The 15,481-nt window shown below is 36.5% G+C and overlaps 1 protein-coding gene across 2 annotated transcripts in view; it reads left to right on the top strand.

Moving 5' to 3' along the window:
- SPTLC1 (serine palmitoyltransferase long chain base subunit 1) overlaps window positions 1–15,481 on the top strand; it is a 42,782-nt gene that overhangs the window by 13,034 nt on the left and 14,267 nt on the right. The window contains exons 4-11 of one of the 2 annotated variants that reach the window (XM_074855636.1): window positions 1,294–1,387; window positions 1,810–1,882; window positions 6,408–6,540; window positions 9,386–9,515; window positions 11,303–11,392; window positions 12,113–12,220; window positions 13,636–13,731; window positions 14,029–14,125. In XM_074855636.1, the coding sequence (XP_074711737.1) occupies window positions 1,294–1,387; window positions 1,810–1,882; window positions 6,408–6,540; window positions 9,386–9,515; window positions 11,303–11,392; window positions 12,113–12,220; window positions 13,636–13,731; window positions 14,029–14,125 (821 nt within the window). Of the gene's footprint in view, window positions 1–1,293; window positions 1,388–1,809; window positions 1,883–6,407; window positions 6,541–9,385; window positions 9,516–9,924; window positions 10,637–11,302; window positions 11,393–12,112; window positions 12,221–13,635; window positions 13,732–14,028; window positions 14,126–15,481 lie in introns of those variants that run through there. The other variant, XM_074855637.1, reaches the window with a different exon arrangement.

Here is a 15,481-nt window from a genome sequence, read left to right on the forward strand (position 1 = left end):
AACTGTTGTGTTTGAGGAATAGTATAGGATCTCAACTGTAATATTTGATAATGCATACAGAAATGGACAGACCTAAGGTTTTGTATTTGGCTTAGCTTTGAGACTTCTCAACGCACTGAGTGATTATTTGAAACTTTTGATTTTGTAGAATTGAAGCCAAAACAGGATTGCTTTTAGAGTACAGCAAACAGATGTGATGCATGCGTTTAAAGGGGTAAAAGCTATTTTTATCCTCAGTTTTTTAATAACTGTTTATCTAAATCATCATTTTTTAGCGCAGAAAATTTCTTTGCCCTTTGCTTCATATATATTGTGCTTTTGTGTGGTGGTTTAGCCTCTGCCGGGGTCTGAGACCACGCGGCCGCTGCCCCTCCCCCACAAAGGGAGTGAAATACAAAGCCCCAAGACTGAAATAAGGAAAGGTTTAATACAACAGTGCAATAGCAACACAACAAACAACAACAATAACAATAACAGTAATAGTGATAGCAATGAACAGAGCAAAATAGCTACCAAATACAGCAGTTTGAAGCACGATGTACAAAACCACGAGTGCACCGCGCTCCGCGCCAGGAAAATGTGACCTGCCAGGATGTGACGTCCGCATGGTATCTGAATAACCCGGCTAGAGCTCCCCCCCACTGCTGGGGAAACTTAACCCTATCCTGGTTAAACCAGGACATTTTGTTCATTTGTTAGTTTTGGGTGTTTTCACACTTTCTGTGTTTCCTGATTACATGAGTTATTCAAACCGTTATGGATTAAACAGAATTGGAAACTTGAGGTGACAGATAATGCGATACTTTTGTCTGCTTACAGCTAGTACCAATATTTCAGGAGCCCTATTCAGTGCAAGATTGGTATTGTGGGTTTGCTTTATGACAGAAACATTGGTTTTAAAGTATTTTTATCATGGAAGTAAGTAGCAATGAAATTTCCTTTTTATTTGTGGTATTCCTTCTTTCAAATAGATACCACTTTTAAGGGAGAAGCTTTATTTATCTCTTCAGGAGTCATCTTTGCATGAATTAAATTTTCAACAAGAAATCATTAAATGTATTGACGGTTTCTTTATTAAACTACAGGAATACAGTTTTTGCTGAGTATGGTAGTATATTTGTGACTTGAGACTGAACATAAGTATTGATTGGCAGCTGCAAAGGAAGATGTGGAAAGAGGGAATCTTAAAAGCTGTGTGGCTTACTGTTGAAAAATGAAACTCCTGTACTGTTTGACTGTTCATGAAAATGGTGATTGTTCGTTCATAACAGTAGGTCTGTAATTTTTTTTCAGACCTCCCACCCATATAATCACTGTTAATGGCAAAGAATGTATAAACTTTGCATCGTTTAACTTTCTTGGACTTTTGGATAATGAAAAGGTTAAGGTGAGTTCTTTCAGTTATTGTATTTGTGAGATTACTCCTCTTTTACTTTGTATGTTATCTTGAAAGTAAGAATGACTTCAGAAAGCACAAACTTTGTAATTTTGTGCTATTTAATTTTGTCTTTTTCATAAAGTTTTATCTGGTGTACTTACTGTGTAGTAGCTGACTATCAAGTTAGATTAGTATCTAATGTCCTTAATCATTAGAATACAGTGAATGATGCTTAAACACTTTAAAATAGTTTTGATTTGGCTTAGTTATAGAATTCAGTACCTTATTATACTTTCTGTAAAGCAGGTCATGTTACATGATGCAAGAACTGGCCTGTGTACGTTGGTATAAAATTATCAGTGCGCAGTGTACAGAAGAGTTAGATGTCTAGTGTAGGAATAAATATTTCATGTAATTATTTTCTGTTAAAGAGTGCTGCTCAGGCATCTCTGAAGAAATACGGAGTTGGCACTTGTGGACCTAGAGGATTTTATGGTACTTTTGGTGAGTAACTCTTTGATCTGCCTTTAAAGGTGTTCAGACTGGTTTGTTAGGTCAGCCAAAATAGTTCTATATATAAGCAGCAAATTATTTCCATTGCTGTGAAGAACGGTTACCCTGTAACATAATTTTTACTGTAATTCTTGGTAGCTTCGTTTCTTACTTGTTTTATGTATTTTCCTACTCTTTCTAATGCTGGTCTTGGAGGAGAGTTGCAAAGTTAATTTAATCTGTTTTAGTTCTGGTCACCATAGTAGAAAAAGAAAACAAACATATTAGCATGTAATAATTTATGGCAAATTTAAGTGTAATTAGTAAATAAGTGAAATTAGTAAAAGTTTCTAAGTAGACCACAAGAGGGCAGTCTGATTTCTATGGTAAAGGTTAAGTTTAAAAGTTAAGTTTATCTAATGTTGTAGTCAAAATTCAGTTTTCCTTTACTGATAACTTTAGTGTTGTAAACAAGAGATTTTATGATTCAAGTAGGTGTTAACTTGTTACTAAGGGTTTTTTCATTCTTTTTAAGAAGTAGTTAAGTTTTTAAATATCAGTCTCTGTAAATAGTTACTTGCAAGCATTGATAGTTTGAAATACTGCATGGAAACCAAACAGCAATACATGAATAGCTGCATGATTGCAGACTAAAACCATCGACTTACCATCTTGTGAACTTTTCTTCGGTCTCTTCCCAGACGTGATGGAATTCACAGCATGTTTGTACTCAAATGATTTAATAGCGTTAGTTTCCTATATCTTTGACTTAAATTCAGGACTAACTTGAACTTTTCTTAGTCCTTTAAATGATCAACAGGTACTGTACCTATTTTGGTTTGTTAGAAGTCTATATATCAGAACAAAGTTGAGTCTTTGATATCAATCTTATATACTCTTCATTAGCCTAGAACCATAACTCATTTATAAAGAAGGTGATTGTAGCCCACTGATTAGTAGAGAGCTTTTAGGAAACTATATTCCCTCTCCAATCACAGTTCAGCAGTGATCTGTTAGAATTCATACAGACCCCTTTTTTTTTCCTCAAAAACACTGAAAAGCTTAAAGAAGATTGTGGACTAATGCCTCCTGCCTTTTTTGTCCAGACTGATTTTAAGTTTTGTGAAATTTTTCATTTTGCTTCTTTCCAGTAATTATTCAAAACAGACTGGTTAAAAGTTGATTTTTCTCTGATAAGTGAGAGATTCTTTGGATTGTTTCCTGCCCTCTTTTGAGGTCTAATTCTAAGATCCAAACTGTGTAGTTTTTGCATTTAGTTTGGTTGCTGTTCATTGGCTTCTGAATTTTTTGGGTAAATGTTCTGTTTCACAAAGCAGGGGATATAACCTGTGGTATTGCAGCATGACATCACTAGTGAAGAAATTATATTATACTCACCTATTTGAGATATCATCTTTTACAGATAAAGTAGTGGAGAATTGGTGTAAAGTTTGAGACAAATATTGTTCTTGTTGGATCCCAAACTGTCTTTCCATTTTTCCTTGCCTTTAAACATTTGAGTATTCCAGGATTATGAATCTCTAAGAAACATTTCTTACATCAGTAATGTTGTATGCCTCAAACTTTGCACACAATTTTTCATGTGCTCTGACTGGTAAACGAGTCGTGTTGTGTCCAGAACTACATAGTTTCCTCTTACTTAACTGTACAGGATTTAATTGATGCTTGTCAATTGTTGTCACTCAGAATTATCCCCTCTTAGTGGTTGTTATATCAATATTAGTGATCTCTTTATTTGGAAATGTAGATGTCATGTTGTAATTTATTTTGAATGGAGATTTGATTCTTCATGTCTGCCTGTTTGAAGGGATTTTGTAGATTTAGCAACTCCCTGTTAAGACATTTTTGCTTTATGCTGTATCCCTGAAAACTGCATCCATGCCTTTATCCTGTGGTAAGTTTGAAATACTAGTATATTTGCACATAACAGAAGCTTTATGGTTATTTTCTCCATAATGACAACTGAGGGGTGTATCACTTTTTTTCGGTGGTAGTTTTTTTTCCAGGCTATTGTTGATTGCCTAGCAGCCAGAATTTCAGTACTACTGTGAAGATCAGGACTGGCTTCCCAATAAAATATATAAAAGATGATGTGGGATTTAGTCTCAGTTCTCCTGCTTTTGACTTGTATGCAAGCACATGCTAGGCACTAAACTGTCACTTCATAGCAGTTTTTGACAATAATAGCTTTATTAAGGTTTCATAATTATCTAGAAAGCTGTTCCAGTTACATCTTCCTCTGTGCAGTGGTACTCTAGGTGGTGTTTGCAGCTTTCACTTAAGCTAGGCTACTCCAAATGATGTAACCAGACAAAGCAAGTCATTGGAATAAAGGAGAGTCAGAGAGTATTCTGTTTTTATCGTGGTGGAATGGTAGTGAAGCCTTAATTAATAGTCTTAAGCTTTTCAACCTCACAACTATACAAAGCATTCATTCCCTGACGTAATGATGTATCAAACTTGTGTATGCTATATGTCATTCTGAACTTAAATGTTCTTGCCCTTGCCAAAATTTACTAGACTTGTAAAATTTTTCTCCTTAATACAAATCTGATTCTATTTCTTAGTTTATTATTGCTGACAGTATTTTTTTTGCCCGCTGTTCTCACCTAGCCCTTGCTCAGTGTAAGTGGTGGTGGTTTTCAACTGCAAGTTTTCATTTTCAGTTGTGATAGTCTCATCATCTTTTCTAGTTTTTTTTAGTTCAAGGATTGAGGTGGTGTTTTACACTACAAAACATTTTTCCCCATTAAATATCAATAGCTAGGCACTCAACGTAGTAGTTCAGTCCTAGTTTCCCATAATTTTTTATTCTCTACTGGCAGTGCTTCAAGAAGGAACATTTTTGGCTGTTTGTATGTTTTAAGTGCCATGTGGCCAGCCTCTTTTTGTGGTGCTTTCTGCCAGAAAAAGATCTTTCTTGGGGTTTTTGTTCAATAATTGAATCAAAGTTCATCCATCCTGTTGAAACCTGACTGGAGATTGTTTCATTGGTCCTGAAGTCCAGGAATAATAAAGAAAAAGATACAAAGATTCTGAAGAAGGACTCCTTCTACTTTCTGATAGAGATTTTATAAGATAACTTTCATCAGTATCATTCCTTCCAAAGGCTGTTCTAGGTTTCTCCGAATATTCGGTGTGTCTTAATACAGCTGGATCAAAGTGATAGGTAACAAAAGAAAACTTTCAAATAATACGTGATTAAACTTTTTGTTTCAATTTAAACCCACTGGAAAACCAAATAAAAGAATTCCTTTCCATTCAATTTTTTGATGCTCAGGTAAACATTGGGACAGGATTGTTGAAGATTTATAGTTTGCAGTCTATGGATAAAATTGGTCTTGACTGTGGGAGGCTGTCGTTTGAAGACATACCTTATGCTTTTATTGTATAAATACATGTATCAGGTGGATGTGCCCTTTTGGGAAAAGGTTATGCTAGATATTTGTTTAGTATGGCAAAGTTAAGATTTTTACAAAGCCCTTTCTTCTTATACCCTGGTACCTAGCTAGAAGTAGCATCATTGACATAACCATGCCTCATAGGCTATTGAAGAATCTGTATTTTGAACTGATGTTTCCTCATTTGATTTTAGTTTCAATGAACTTTCAATAATTGCAAAAAGGTAAGATGATCATTGGCCAAATGTTACAAGTCATACATTAAGGACCTCTATTGACCCTTTAATCTTGTTTATTTCCAGATGATAAAAGGCATAATTCTTTGACTAACATTTGCTAGCAGAAGCAGGTAGTGGCAATTAAAATAACAATTTGTCTGATACAGGTTATTTTGCTTAGGCAGAACACTTTAACACTGTGGTCACCTTTCTGCAGCAGCAATCTACTCACCATGTGGTATTACCCTTCTTAATCTTTTGATTTAGTGGTATTTTGTTTCTAACATGGGTCACTTTGACCAAATTGGTTTGGGAAATGCTTGTGTGTGTAATTGTGTCCATTTATCTTAAGGGTGAGTAATCTTTGGCATGGAGATGGTGACCTTATCAATTGGCTGAAGTGTGTTCAGGAGATACGTGGTTGCAGCCTGACAAGAGCAGTTTTCTGTTATAATGATAGCTGTGCTATATGCCGTGGAAGCATCAGCTTGGAAGAACTGACAGTCTGCCAACAGGACCTCATCAATTGCTATAAATTACATATCTGTTTGTTGCCTAGTAACTGTACTCCCTAGTTACAGTCCAGGAACACTATGTCATTTACTTGTGGTCTAATCACAAGTAGATTTTAATTACCATTGCATAAGAACATGAGAGAACCACATTACACAAATATTTTCAGAGCTATCAAAGCTTCTGATTAATATTGGGTTACTTGTCAGTTTAAGTAAGACTGGATTGGTTACAGCTGTTTTTTGGGAAATTTTTTGTTGTAACTCTCTTCCTACAAATAAACATTTTGTTTGCTTCAATTAGATGATTGCTAAAAGCAATGATAGCCTTTCTGATGCAAACAAGTAAACTGTCTAAGATCTCTTCATTTTTTCTCTCAAATAGATGTGCACTTAGAATTAGAAGAACGACTAGCAAAATTCATGAGGACAGAGGAAGCTATTATATACTCATATGGATTTGCAACAATTGCCAGTGCTATTCCTGCATATTCAAAAAGAGGGGACATTGTGTTTGTGTAAGTATTGTTTTCTACCTGAGAAAATCCAGATTAAAGAGTTTTCCTTTCAATTTTTCTTTTTCATTATTGTTAATCATATTAAGTTACCCACATAGAAACCAGTACTGGTTTTGGTCAAGTATTTTGTTGTACAAACCTCAGATATCTTTCCTTTGCCAAATACTCTGAATCAAATCAGTTACTTTTATCTTGGAAGAGTGGCCTTGAGCACTCAACTAAAAAAAAAAAAACAAACCTCAAACCCAAACGTGTGCATGCCAAAGCTAACAGAAGTCTAATACCTAGTTTTCTTCTTAAGAAACTGTACAGTCATATTTACTTCTGTTTACTGCTGACTTTTCACCTTTCTTGCAGGACAGTTGTTCCCCTCATGCATGTTTGCAATGGATTAGTTGGATAAGTATTGGTACATATTAAAATAACACAAGAAGAGCTATGCAGGGTCAAACTAAGGATTCAGCAAGGCCAGTATCTGATCTCTGAGAGTAGCCAGTCATAATTTGTCTAGGGAAGAACAAAAATCCAGGAGAAACAAATAACAATACTCAAAACTTTCTGAGCCAAAGAGGAGGGTTTGGATTTAGTAGTGGTTCATGGGATTTTTCTTAAGTCTTCCTATTCTTTTAGAACCTTTGTAAATCATAGAATGGTTTGGGTTGGAAGGGACCTTAAAGATCATCTAGGCCCAAGCTCCCTGCCATGGGCAAGGACACCTTCCACTACATCAGGTTGCTCAAAGCCCCATCCAACCTGGCCTTGAACATTTCCAGGGAGGGGGCATCCACAACTTCTCTGGGCAACCTGTTCCAGTGTCTCACCAGCCTCATGCTAAAGAATTTCTTCCTTATATCTAATGTAAATCTAACCTCTTTCAGTTTAAAACTGTTACCCCTCATCCTGTCACTACACTTCCTGATAAGAGTCCCTCCCCATATTTTCTGTAGGCCCCCTTTAAGGCCTACAGAAAAGGCCACAGTAAGGTCTTCCTGGAGCCTTCTCTTCTCCAGGCTGAACCACCCCTCATAAGGGAGGTTCTCCAGCCTCCCATTAGTCTTCATGGCTGTCCTCTGGACTAGCTCCAACAGGTCTATGTTGCTCTTATACTGCGGGCCTCAGAGCTGGACACAGTACTCCAGGTGGGGTCTCACAAGAGTGGAATAGAGGGGGAGAATCACCTCCCTTGACCTGCTGGCCATGGTTCTCTGGATGCAGCCCAGGATACAGTTGGCTTTCTGGGCTGTGAGTGCATGTTGTTGGCTTATGTTCAGATTTCCATTCACTAATACCCCAAAGTTGTTCTCTGCCGGGCTGCTCTCAATCCACTCATCGCCCAGCCTGTATTTGTGCTTGGGACTGCCCCGACCCATGTGCAGGACCTTGCACTTGGCCTTGTTGAACTTCATGAGGTTTGCACAGGCCCACCTCTCCAGCCTGTCAAGGTCCCTCTGGATGGCACATCCCTTCGCTCCAGCATGTCGACTACACCACACAGCTTGGTGTCACTGGCAAACATGCTGAGGGTGCACTCAATTCATGAGTGGCCCATGTCGCCAGCAAAGATATTAAATATAGTGGTCTCCATACAGGCCACTGAGGAATGCTGCTAATCACTGGTCTCCACCTGAACATTGAGCTGTTGACCGCAAATCTTTTGAGTGCGACCGTCCAGCCAATTCCTTATTCACCAAGTGGTCCATCCATCAAATCAATGTCTCTCCAATTTAGAGACAAGGATGTTGTGTGGGACAGTGTCAAAGTCTTTAATATCCACAGTGCTTCTATGACATGTAATTTCACAGTTTAACTTAAACATTTTATGAAAAAATATGAAGAAATACCTCTTTTGAATATAACACCTACTAATTTCAATTGATGCATTTGTTTTTAGACAGTGAACTGATGCATCTTCTTCATGGGGGGAGTGAGTGAGTGGCTATGTGGGGCTTAGCTGCCTTAAGTCACAACACGCTGATGCTTTTGTGTTTGTCTTCCAGAATCTTTCTTCAGTGCTCTCTTCTAGGTGTAAAGCTTGCAACCTATTTAACTTCTTTTACAGAAGTTCTTCTGTAACTTTGATTATGTTCTTTGGTCATCTTTGAACGTCTTCTGGATCAGCTTTTTTGAGATGAACGGCCAGGATTGTGCATGCTATTCAAAATGACTGGATTTTGCTATCTTGTACTGATTCAGCTTCTCACTGACAAGTTGAGATCTCACCATATTTAAAAGCAGCTTGGTTGAAATTACTGCATTTAACATGTGCAGAAGGTTTGATTTAGTTGCCACTTTTAAAAGATTACACAAGTTAAGCAGCTGTGAAATTGCATATGCCATCATGCTCAGAGATTTGCTTTTCCAACACTTAAAAATGACGGATAGTTTTTTGAAGACTGAGATAGTAATTCCCAAAGGATATTAAAAAGTACATTTTGAATACTTGGAGAACCACTGTAAATGTTACAGGCACATCTTTGCGGCTTTTTTCAAAGACCCAGAGTAAATGGAGCGAGAGGTTCTGGGATGATTACCATGGAGTTGTACCCAGTCCATGGAATGCTGTGCTCCAATAAACTGTTGTCACGTACAAACAAAAGGACCAGTGTACACTTCAAGAAAAAACCTCTTGGCTTGCTTTTAGTGCCTGTAATGCATAGGAAAGTTGAGAAGCTTTGGAAATGAGTTTTCAAAATGTAAATAAAATATATGATGCTTTAATAAATCTGGTTTTAACTACACTGAAGTACAGATATCTGCTCAAAAGCAGGACAGTCCTAATAGCCATCTTTCTTCGAATAATTGTTAAACCGAGTGCAAACTTAGAAGGGCTTTGCTGTATTTACAGAGATGAGGCTGCCTGCTTTGCTATTCAGAAGGGATTACAAGCATCTCGTAGTAACATCAAGTTATTTAAGCATAATGATATGGCTGACCTTGAACGACTGTTGAAAGAACAAGAGACTGAAGATCAAAAGGTACCATTCCTTTGAAGAAATATTTGTACTCTTTTGTGCTTCCTCCTCCACTTCTTTTTACTGGGTTGTGTATTTGAATGTATGCAGTGCTTATAAGCAGCTGTTTGGTTTTCATAAATCTCTGTTGGGCAGTTAATGTTGCTTATGTAATTAAGACAGATTATTTTTAAAGAACATTTATTTATTTGCATTTGTTTGCATAACCACTGGAAGCGAACTCACAGGCATCGGTAACAGAGGAATATCTTTATGGGCAGATGACTAAAGTGTGAGGTTATTTTATTTTTTTAAAAATACTGTTTCAGAGCTTTTTTACGTGCCACACTGTAAAATCAACACAAAAGCAGCTAGTCCTAATTAAGACTTCAATTTATGGAATCAATGTGATTCTTTTTTTTTTTTTTCTTAGACTCTTCCCGTATCTTGCACTCAACTCTTAAGATGTTCTCTCTCTTGAAAAATTTGGGTCAGTTGGATGGCTTGCTTTTCATTTTGACAGTATTACAAACGGGTGTCCAAAAGCAGCTACTAAAATCAGGATCAGCAAGTACAGATAACATGGTTAAATGAATTTTATAAGAGTTAGCTGAAGAGCTATCACCATTATGTGCCTGGTTGACAGAATGCTGGAAGGTTTCAGGCAATTGTAAGAAAGATTACTTTTATGCTAATCCATAGAAAAACTCAAGTAGATAAACTGAATAATAATCAACCAATCATCTTAACATCAGTCTAAATCAGTAATGGATCTGATTAATAGCAAATTTATAGACAACATGCTAGTTAACATACCTCATAGAAAATACATTTTGTCAGATAATCTACAAAAGGTTTTAGATGTGGTTGACAGACTAGTGATGCAATTTGTGTAACACATTTGGTTTGTTAGAGCAGAGTGCTTTAATTTAGCTACATGGTTAAAGTTTCTTAATGTAATTAGCTGAATGTGAACATGAAGTTGGTGGCCAATAGTTTAATACAGACCATGTGTGTATAACTAAGACATAGTGACTAGGAAGGGATAGATCTTAACACTAGAGTTCGTCCAGCTTGTGGAGTGGTCTGTGCCTACCACTCAGAAGAATCAAATAGCTGTTCTCTGAATCTTTTGACAAGAACTGGAAAAGGTAAGAAGCATGATGTAATATCCTTGACTAGAAGATATCAATAAGGTTTAAAGTAAATACCAGGGGAATGGCATTTTAAAACAACAAAAATCAAATCATACCATTAAAGTTTAAACAGAAACCAGCGCAGGTTCTTCTTGTGACCTATATTGTCCAGAGATCAGACAAGGAAATTGTAACTTAAATGTTATGAATGCTTTTGGATTGTGTTTTATGAAGAAACTACTTGTCAGAGGTTTGTGCTGCATTGAGAATCCTGATGCACAAAACCACTTGTTGAAAAGCCTTCTTAATGCTCAGACTAATGATGAATATAATAGAGATCAAGATTTGTAGTACTTGTTCTGTAGTTGTTTGTATTTTATTCATAAAGTTCAAAACGATTGATTATGATTTGTTGCAAAACAAGGCATCTTAAACCTTGTGTACTAATTAAAAGCTTTAAAATTATTACAAAATAAAGAACTATTCCAGTGAGGCATTTCAACTTTTGTTACAAATGATAAATACTAAGTTTAAACTAAAGTAAAAGCTTACTTGAAAAAGAGACATTATCTGCCTTTCCTTCGCATTACTGCCCTTCCTCATAAAAAAATTTTCAGAGCTTTACTTGTTGGTAACAATTGATATGAACTGAAATCATCATATCTTTTTCTGAAGAATCCTCGCAAGGCCCGTGTAACTCGAAGGTTTATTGTAGTGGAAGGATTGTATATGAACACAGGAGATGTTTGCCCTCTTCCAGAATTGGTAAGTGATTTCAGTTTAACTTTTAAACTCTGCATATGAAAACTTGTGACTAATTAAATAGTAGTATCATATAGTTAAGCCTGCGTAGAAAAGCTCTGCATGTGGTTTTTTTTTTGTTTACCTTCTTGCTTTCTCAAATGTTCATGAAATGGCAATCCCAAGTCTTACACTGTCTTGAAACTTCTGATCAGGATTAGGATTCTGAAGCTATATGCAACAAGACTTGCAAATGAATATCTGGTTATGGTCTTAGTTTTTAACTTGTAAAATATACTGTATTTTCAGCTATGCTGTGTCATACTAAATCGTTAAACTAAGTTATATCTAAAAAAAAAAAAAGGAAGCTTCAAAGAAACCCTCACACAGCTGTCATAAACAGTGACTCCAAGGAAACCATTTGCTATTCAGCATAAATTGGCTTTTTGTGCAGGCTGTATTCTAGTAGTGGAAGAAGTGCTGTGAAGATGCATCAACTTGAAAGTACTTGATAGCCTATTTAAAAAAATTAAAATTTTTTGGGGGTACATGAACATTTATGACATTTACTCTAGTCTTGCATGGTTTTTAAAATGTCTTAATGACAGAACACAAGCCTAGAGCTGACATTTTTGCAGTATTCAGCACACTGTACTTGTCTGTCTTTACCTTATCTCCCCCACCCATTTTGTTACAAATTCTAATGGGCTTGACTTGTATTTTATATCATTTGCTCTGTTTTAGATAAAATTGAAGTATAAATACAAAGTTAGAATATTTTTGGAGGAGAGCCTTTCCTTTGGAGTCCTTGGAGAACATGGAAGAGGAATTACTGAACACTTTGGAATAAATGTAAGTGCCTTTTTTGTGAGTTTTGGTGTGAACAAGAGACTTGTACAGAAATAAATTGCACAATTGATTTCTTATACCTGTGGCATTAACAATGTTTAATAGTGTATGACAGAAACTTAAACATGCTTTCCATTATCAGTCTTAAAGTGTTCAGGTCTTGGCACTTTTCTTTCACATGCTTACCTGAAATAATTTTACTTATCTTTATTGAGGAAGATAACAAAAGAATTTTTACACTGCATAATTTGATCCTTTTTTTGGACATTCAGTGAGATGATGATTGTCATATGTACAGCCACATACACTTAAAAGTGTCATGCTTACACAGAAATATGTGGGGGCTAGGGGTAAGTCAAAAAAATCTACTCAGCGTATAGCCAACTTACTTTTCTCTATTGACTTTTACTCCAGTGGGGAAAAATAGGATAAAGTTTTTGATGGTCCTTTCAAAGATGTTGTCTTACTACTTCACGGGCAGATTAAGCCAAACTGTTTTTCCAAGTCTACTGTTTGTGGTGTTCATTCAGCTAAGGAGTACTTTGGGAATCCAAAAGGGTATCCTACAGTTGTTTAATACCACAGCCACCTGAGCTAGGGAAGGAAGGAAGAAGTACTCCTTTGGTTGCCAGTGTCTTAGTGTGGACCATCTCCCACTACATTCTGATAGTGTTGGAGTTCAGCTTGGAAGTGAAATACCAAATTCTGAGAATTCATTCTGTCTTCCCCTATCTCCTGTTGTTTCCACTTTAAGTGTCTTAATACGAAATGTGGAAAAGAGAAAATGAATGTTCAACAGCTTTAGAAAAGCAAACAAACAGTGCTACTGTGATGCTTGCCAAGTACCATCTGATTAATTGGCTTCTATGTTAAATTCATTTACAAACATAATCCTTCAGTTTTGTCTGTTAAGAATGGGAATTTGTAGCAGTGATCATCAGCGTGCATTACAGAGCCTGGCAAAAAATACATTTGCAACTAACATGAAATAGGATAGTTGTGACTCTAAGGTTCAAAGTCTGATTTAACAAGGCTTATGCTCAATTTTAATCAGATTCTGACTCCTACTGAGTGCAGTGGGACTACTTATATTCTTAAAGGATACTGGGACACTGACTGCTCTGAGGAATTGTCACCAGTATCTATATACTTTGTGTTTTCTGTTTGTGGTTTTCAAACTGCAAGGCCTGAAACAGTGATCCTATGTAAATTATCTACAGATCCATACATCTCAATTTTTAAAGTCCTTTTGTATTGCTTAAAACTTTCAGTTGTAGCTTCATTTTAATATGTGATAGTTTGGTGTATCTTCTCTAGTATTCATGATAATATGAAGCGATACATCTTTAATAGATTTGTCTTATAAATGATTTTGATGTAATCAAAAATATCTCTTAACTTATTAATTTAACTGGCAGATTGATGATATAGATCTTATCAGTGCAAACATGGAAAATTCACTGGCTTCTATTGGAGGATTTTGTTGTGGAAGATCTTTTATTATTGACCATCAGGTAAGCCAGGTCTCATTTTTATTTGGTGTTGCAGAATTAGTTAGAAATGAGAGTTACTCAATTTGCAAGGAGTGATATTATATAAATCAGTACGCAACATTTGATTCCATACAGAAACTATCTGGCTCTATGAAATAATGTAGATGAATTAGATACCTACTTTTAAATCCTTCCATGAATCTGTAAGTGTAGAGGAGAGGTAGTTTAAATATGTGTGAATTAACTTTTGAAACATTGCCTATACTGCTATAAACAAAAAAGTGCCTTTTTTTTTCTTTTTTTCTTTTTCCCTCACAGCGATTGTCTGGTCAAGGCTACTGCTTCTCTGCATCCCTACCTCCTTTGTTAGCTGCTGCTGCTATTGAGGCTCTGAATATTATGGAAGATAATCCAGGTACTTAATTCAGGAAAGTCTTATTCTTCATTCTTTCTTCAAACAAAACTAATAACTCCTACTTTTCCCTACTTTGATTCCTCACTTTTTACTCTCTTAAGTCCTTTCTCTTTTTCTGCTAATTAATTTTATATGCATGATTTTTTCTTCATATACTTTCCCATCCTGCTTTTCTTCAGTGTTTCCTCCCTTTTCCTTCTTCCAGCTGAAAATGAGCAAGTTGGTTCAGACTAGGAGGGACAGAGATGGTTTTCACTAAGCAAATAAGAAATTACTGTTTTGCTTTACGGACCAGTGGTATGCTTCTCCCTTGAAAACAAATTCCTTCAAGAAAAAAGGAGGAAGGCAAGGTTAAAGAAAAATGGATGGAAATTTTTGCAGGCCTGAACAACCCTTTCCTTTCCAGTTGCACTACATAATTTTTTTTCTTCTCCAAGTAAGCATCCAGGCAAGAATCTCAGGAATTATCATGGTGCAAACACGTGCAATTTTGGCAGGGCCATGTACAGGACATTTGGATAAAGTTGGCAGGCAGGAGTTTCTTCTCTAGGAGTCGGAGAATTGCCCTAGTTGCTAGAACCTAAGAGAGATTTCTTTTGCGGGGGGTGGTGGGAGTGGGAGGCATATCAGAGAGACAACATTGGCCAAATCTGTGTGTATTTGTTTTTGACCTTCATTAACATCAGCAGATTGGAGGAAATCTGCAGATAGATGCAGTATTTAGTTTGTCACAAATAAATAAAAACTACTGGGTAGTCCATGTCCTCAGAAGTTAAACAAAAGAACAAAAAAAAACAAAAAACAAAAAAGAGTAACTTATGGGACTGTTAGCTGTAGTTGAGGGTCAACATTTACCAAGGAAAAGAACCAAGGTTTGCAGATCCAGGAGTCAGTTTCCTGTTTAAGAATCTGCAGTGAGTTGGTGAAAGGATCAAGGATCAGTGTCTGCCTGGCTGTAGATATTTTATAGATACAAGTAAGTTGCCATTTCAATCCCATTACCAAGTGTTTGTGTCATCCTTTCATAGAATCATAGGATGGTTTGGTTTGGAAGGGACCTTAAAGATCATCTAGTTCCAAGCCCCCTGCCATGGGCAGGGACACCTTCTACTACATCAGGTTGCTCAAAGTCCCATCCAACCTGGCCTTGAACACTTCCAGGGAGGGGGCATCCACAACTTCTCTGGGCAACCTGTTCCAGTGTCTCACCAGCCTCATGCTAAAGAATTTCTTCCTTATATCTAATGTAAATCTGTTGAAAGAACGCAGAGGGAGCCCAGCCATCATTTAATGCACAAAGGCTCAACTTTATTAGTACTCACACTTCTTTTATATCTACAATAATTAGTTCATACA

This window comes from Strix uralensis, chromosome Z, assembly GCF_047716275.1.
Source record: "Strix uralensis isolate ZFMK-TIS-50842 chromosome Z, bStrUra1, whole genome shotgun sequence".
Taxonomy (NCBI): domain Eukaryota; kingdom Metazoa; phylum Chordata; class Aves; order Strigiformes; family Strigidae; genus Strix; species Strix uralensis.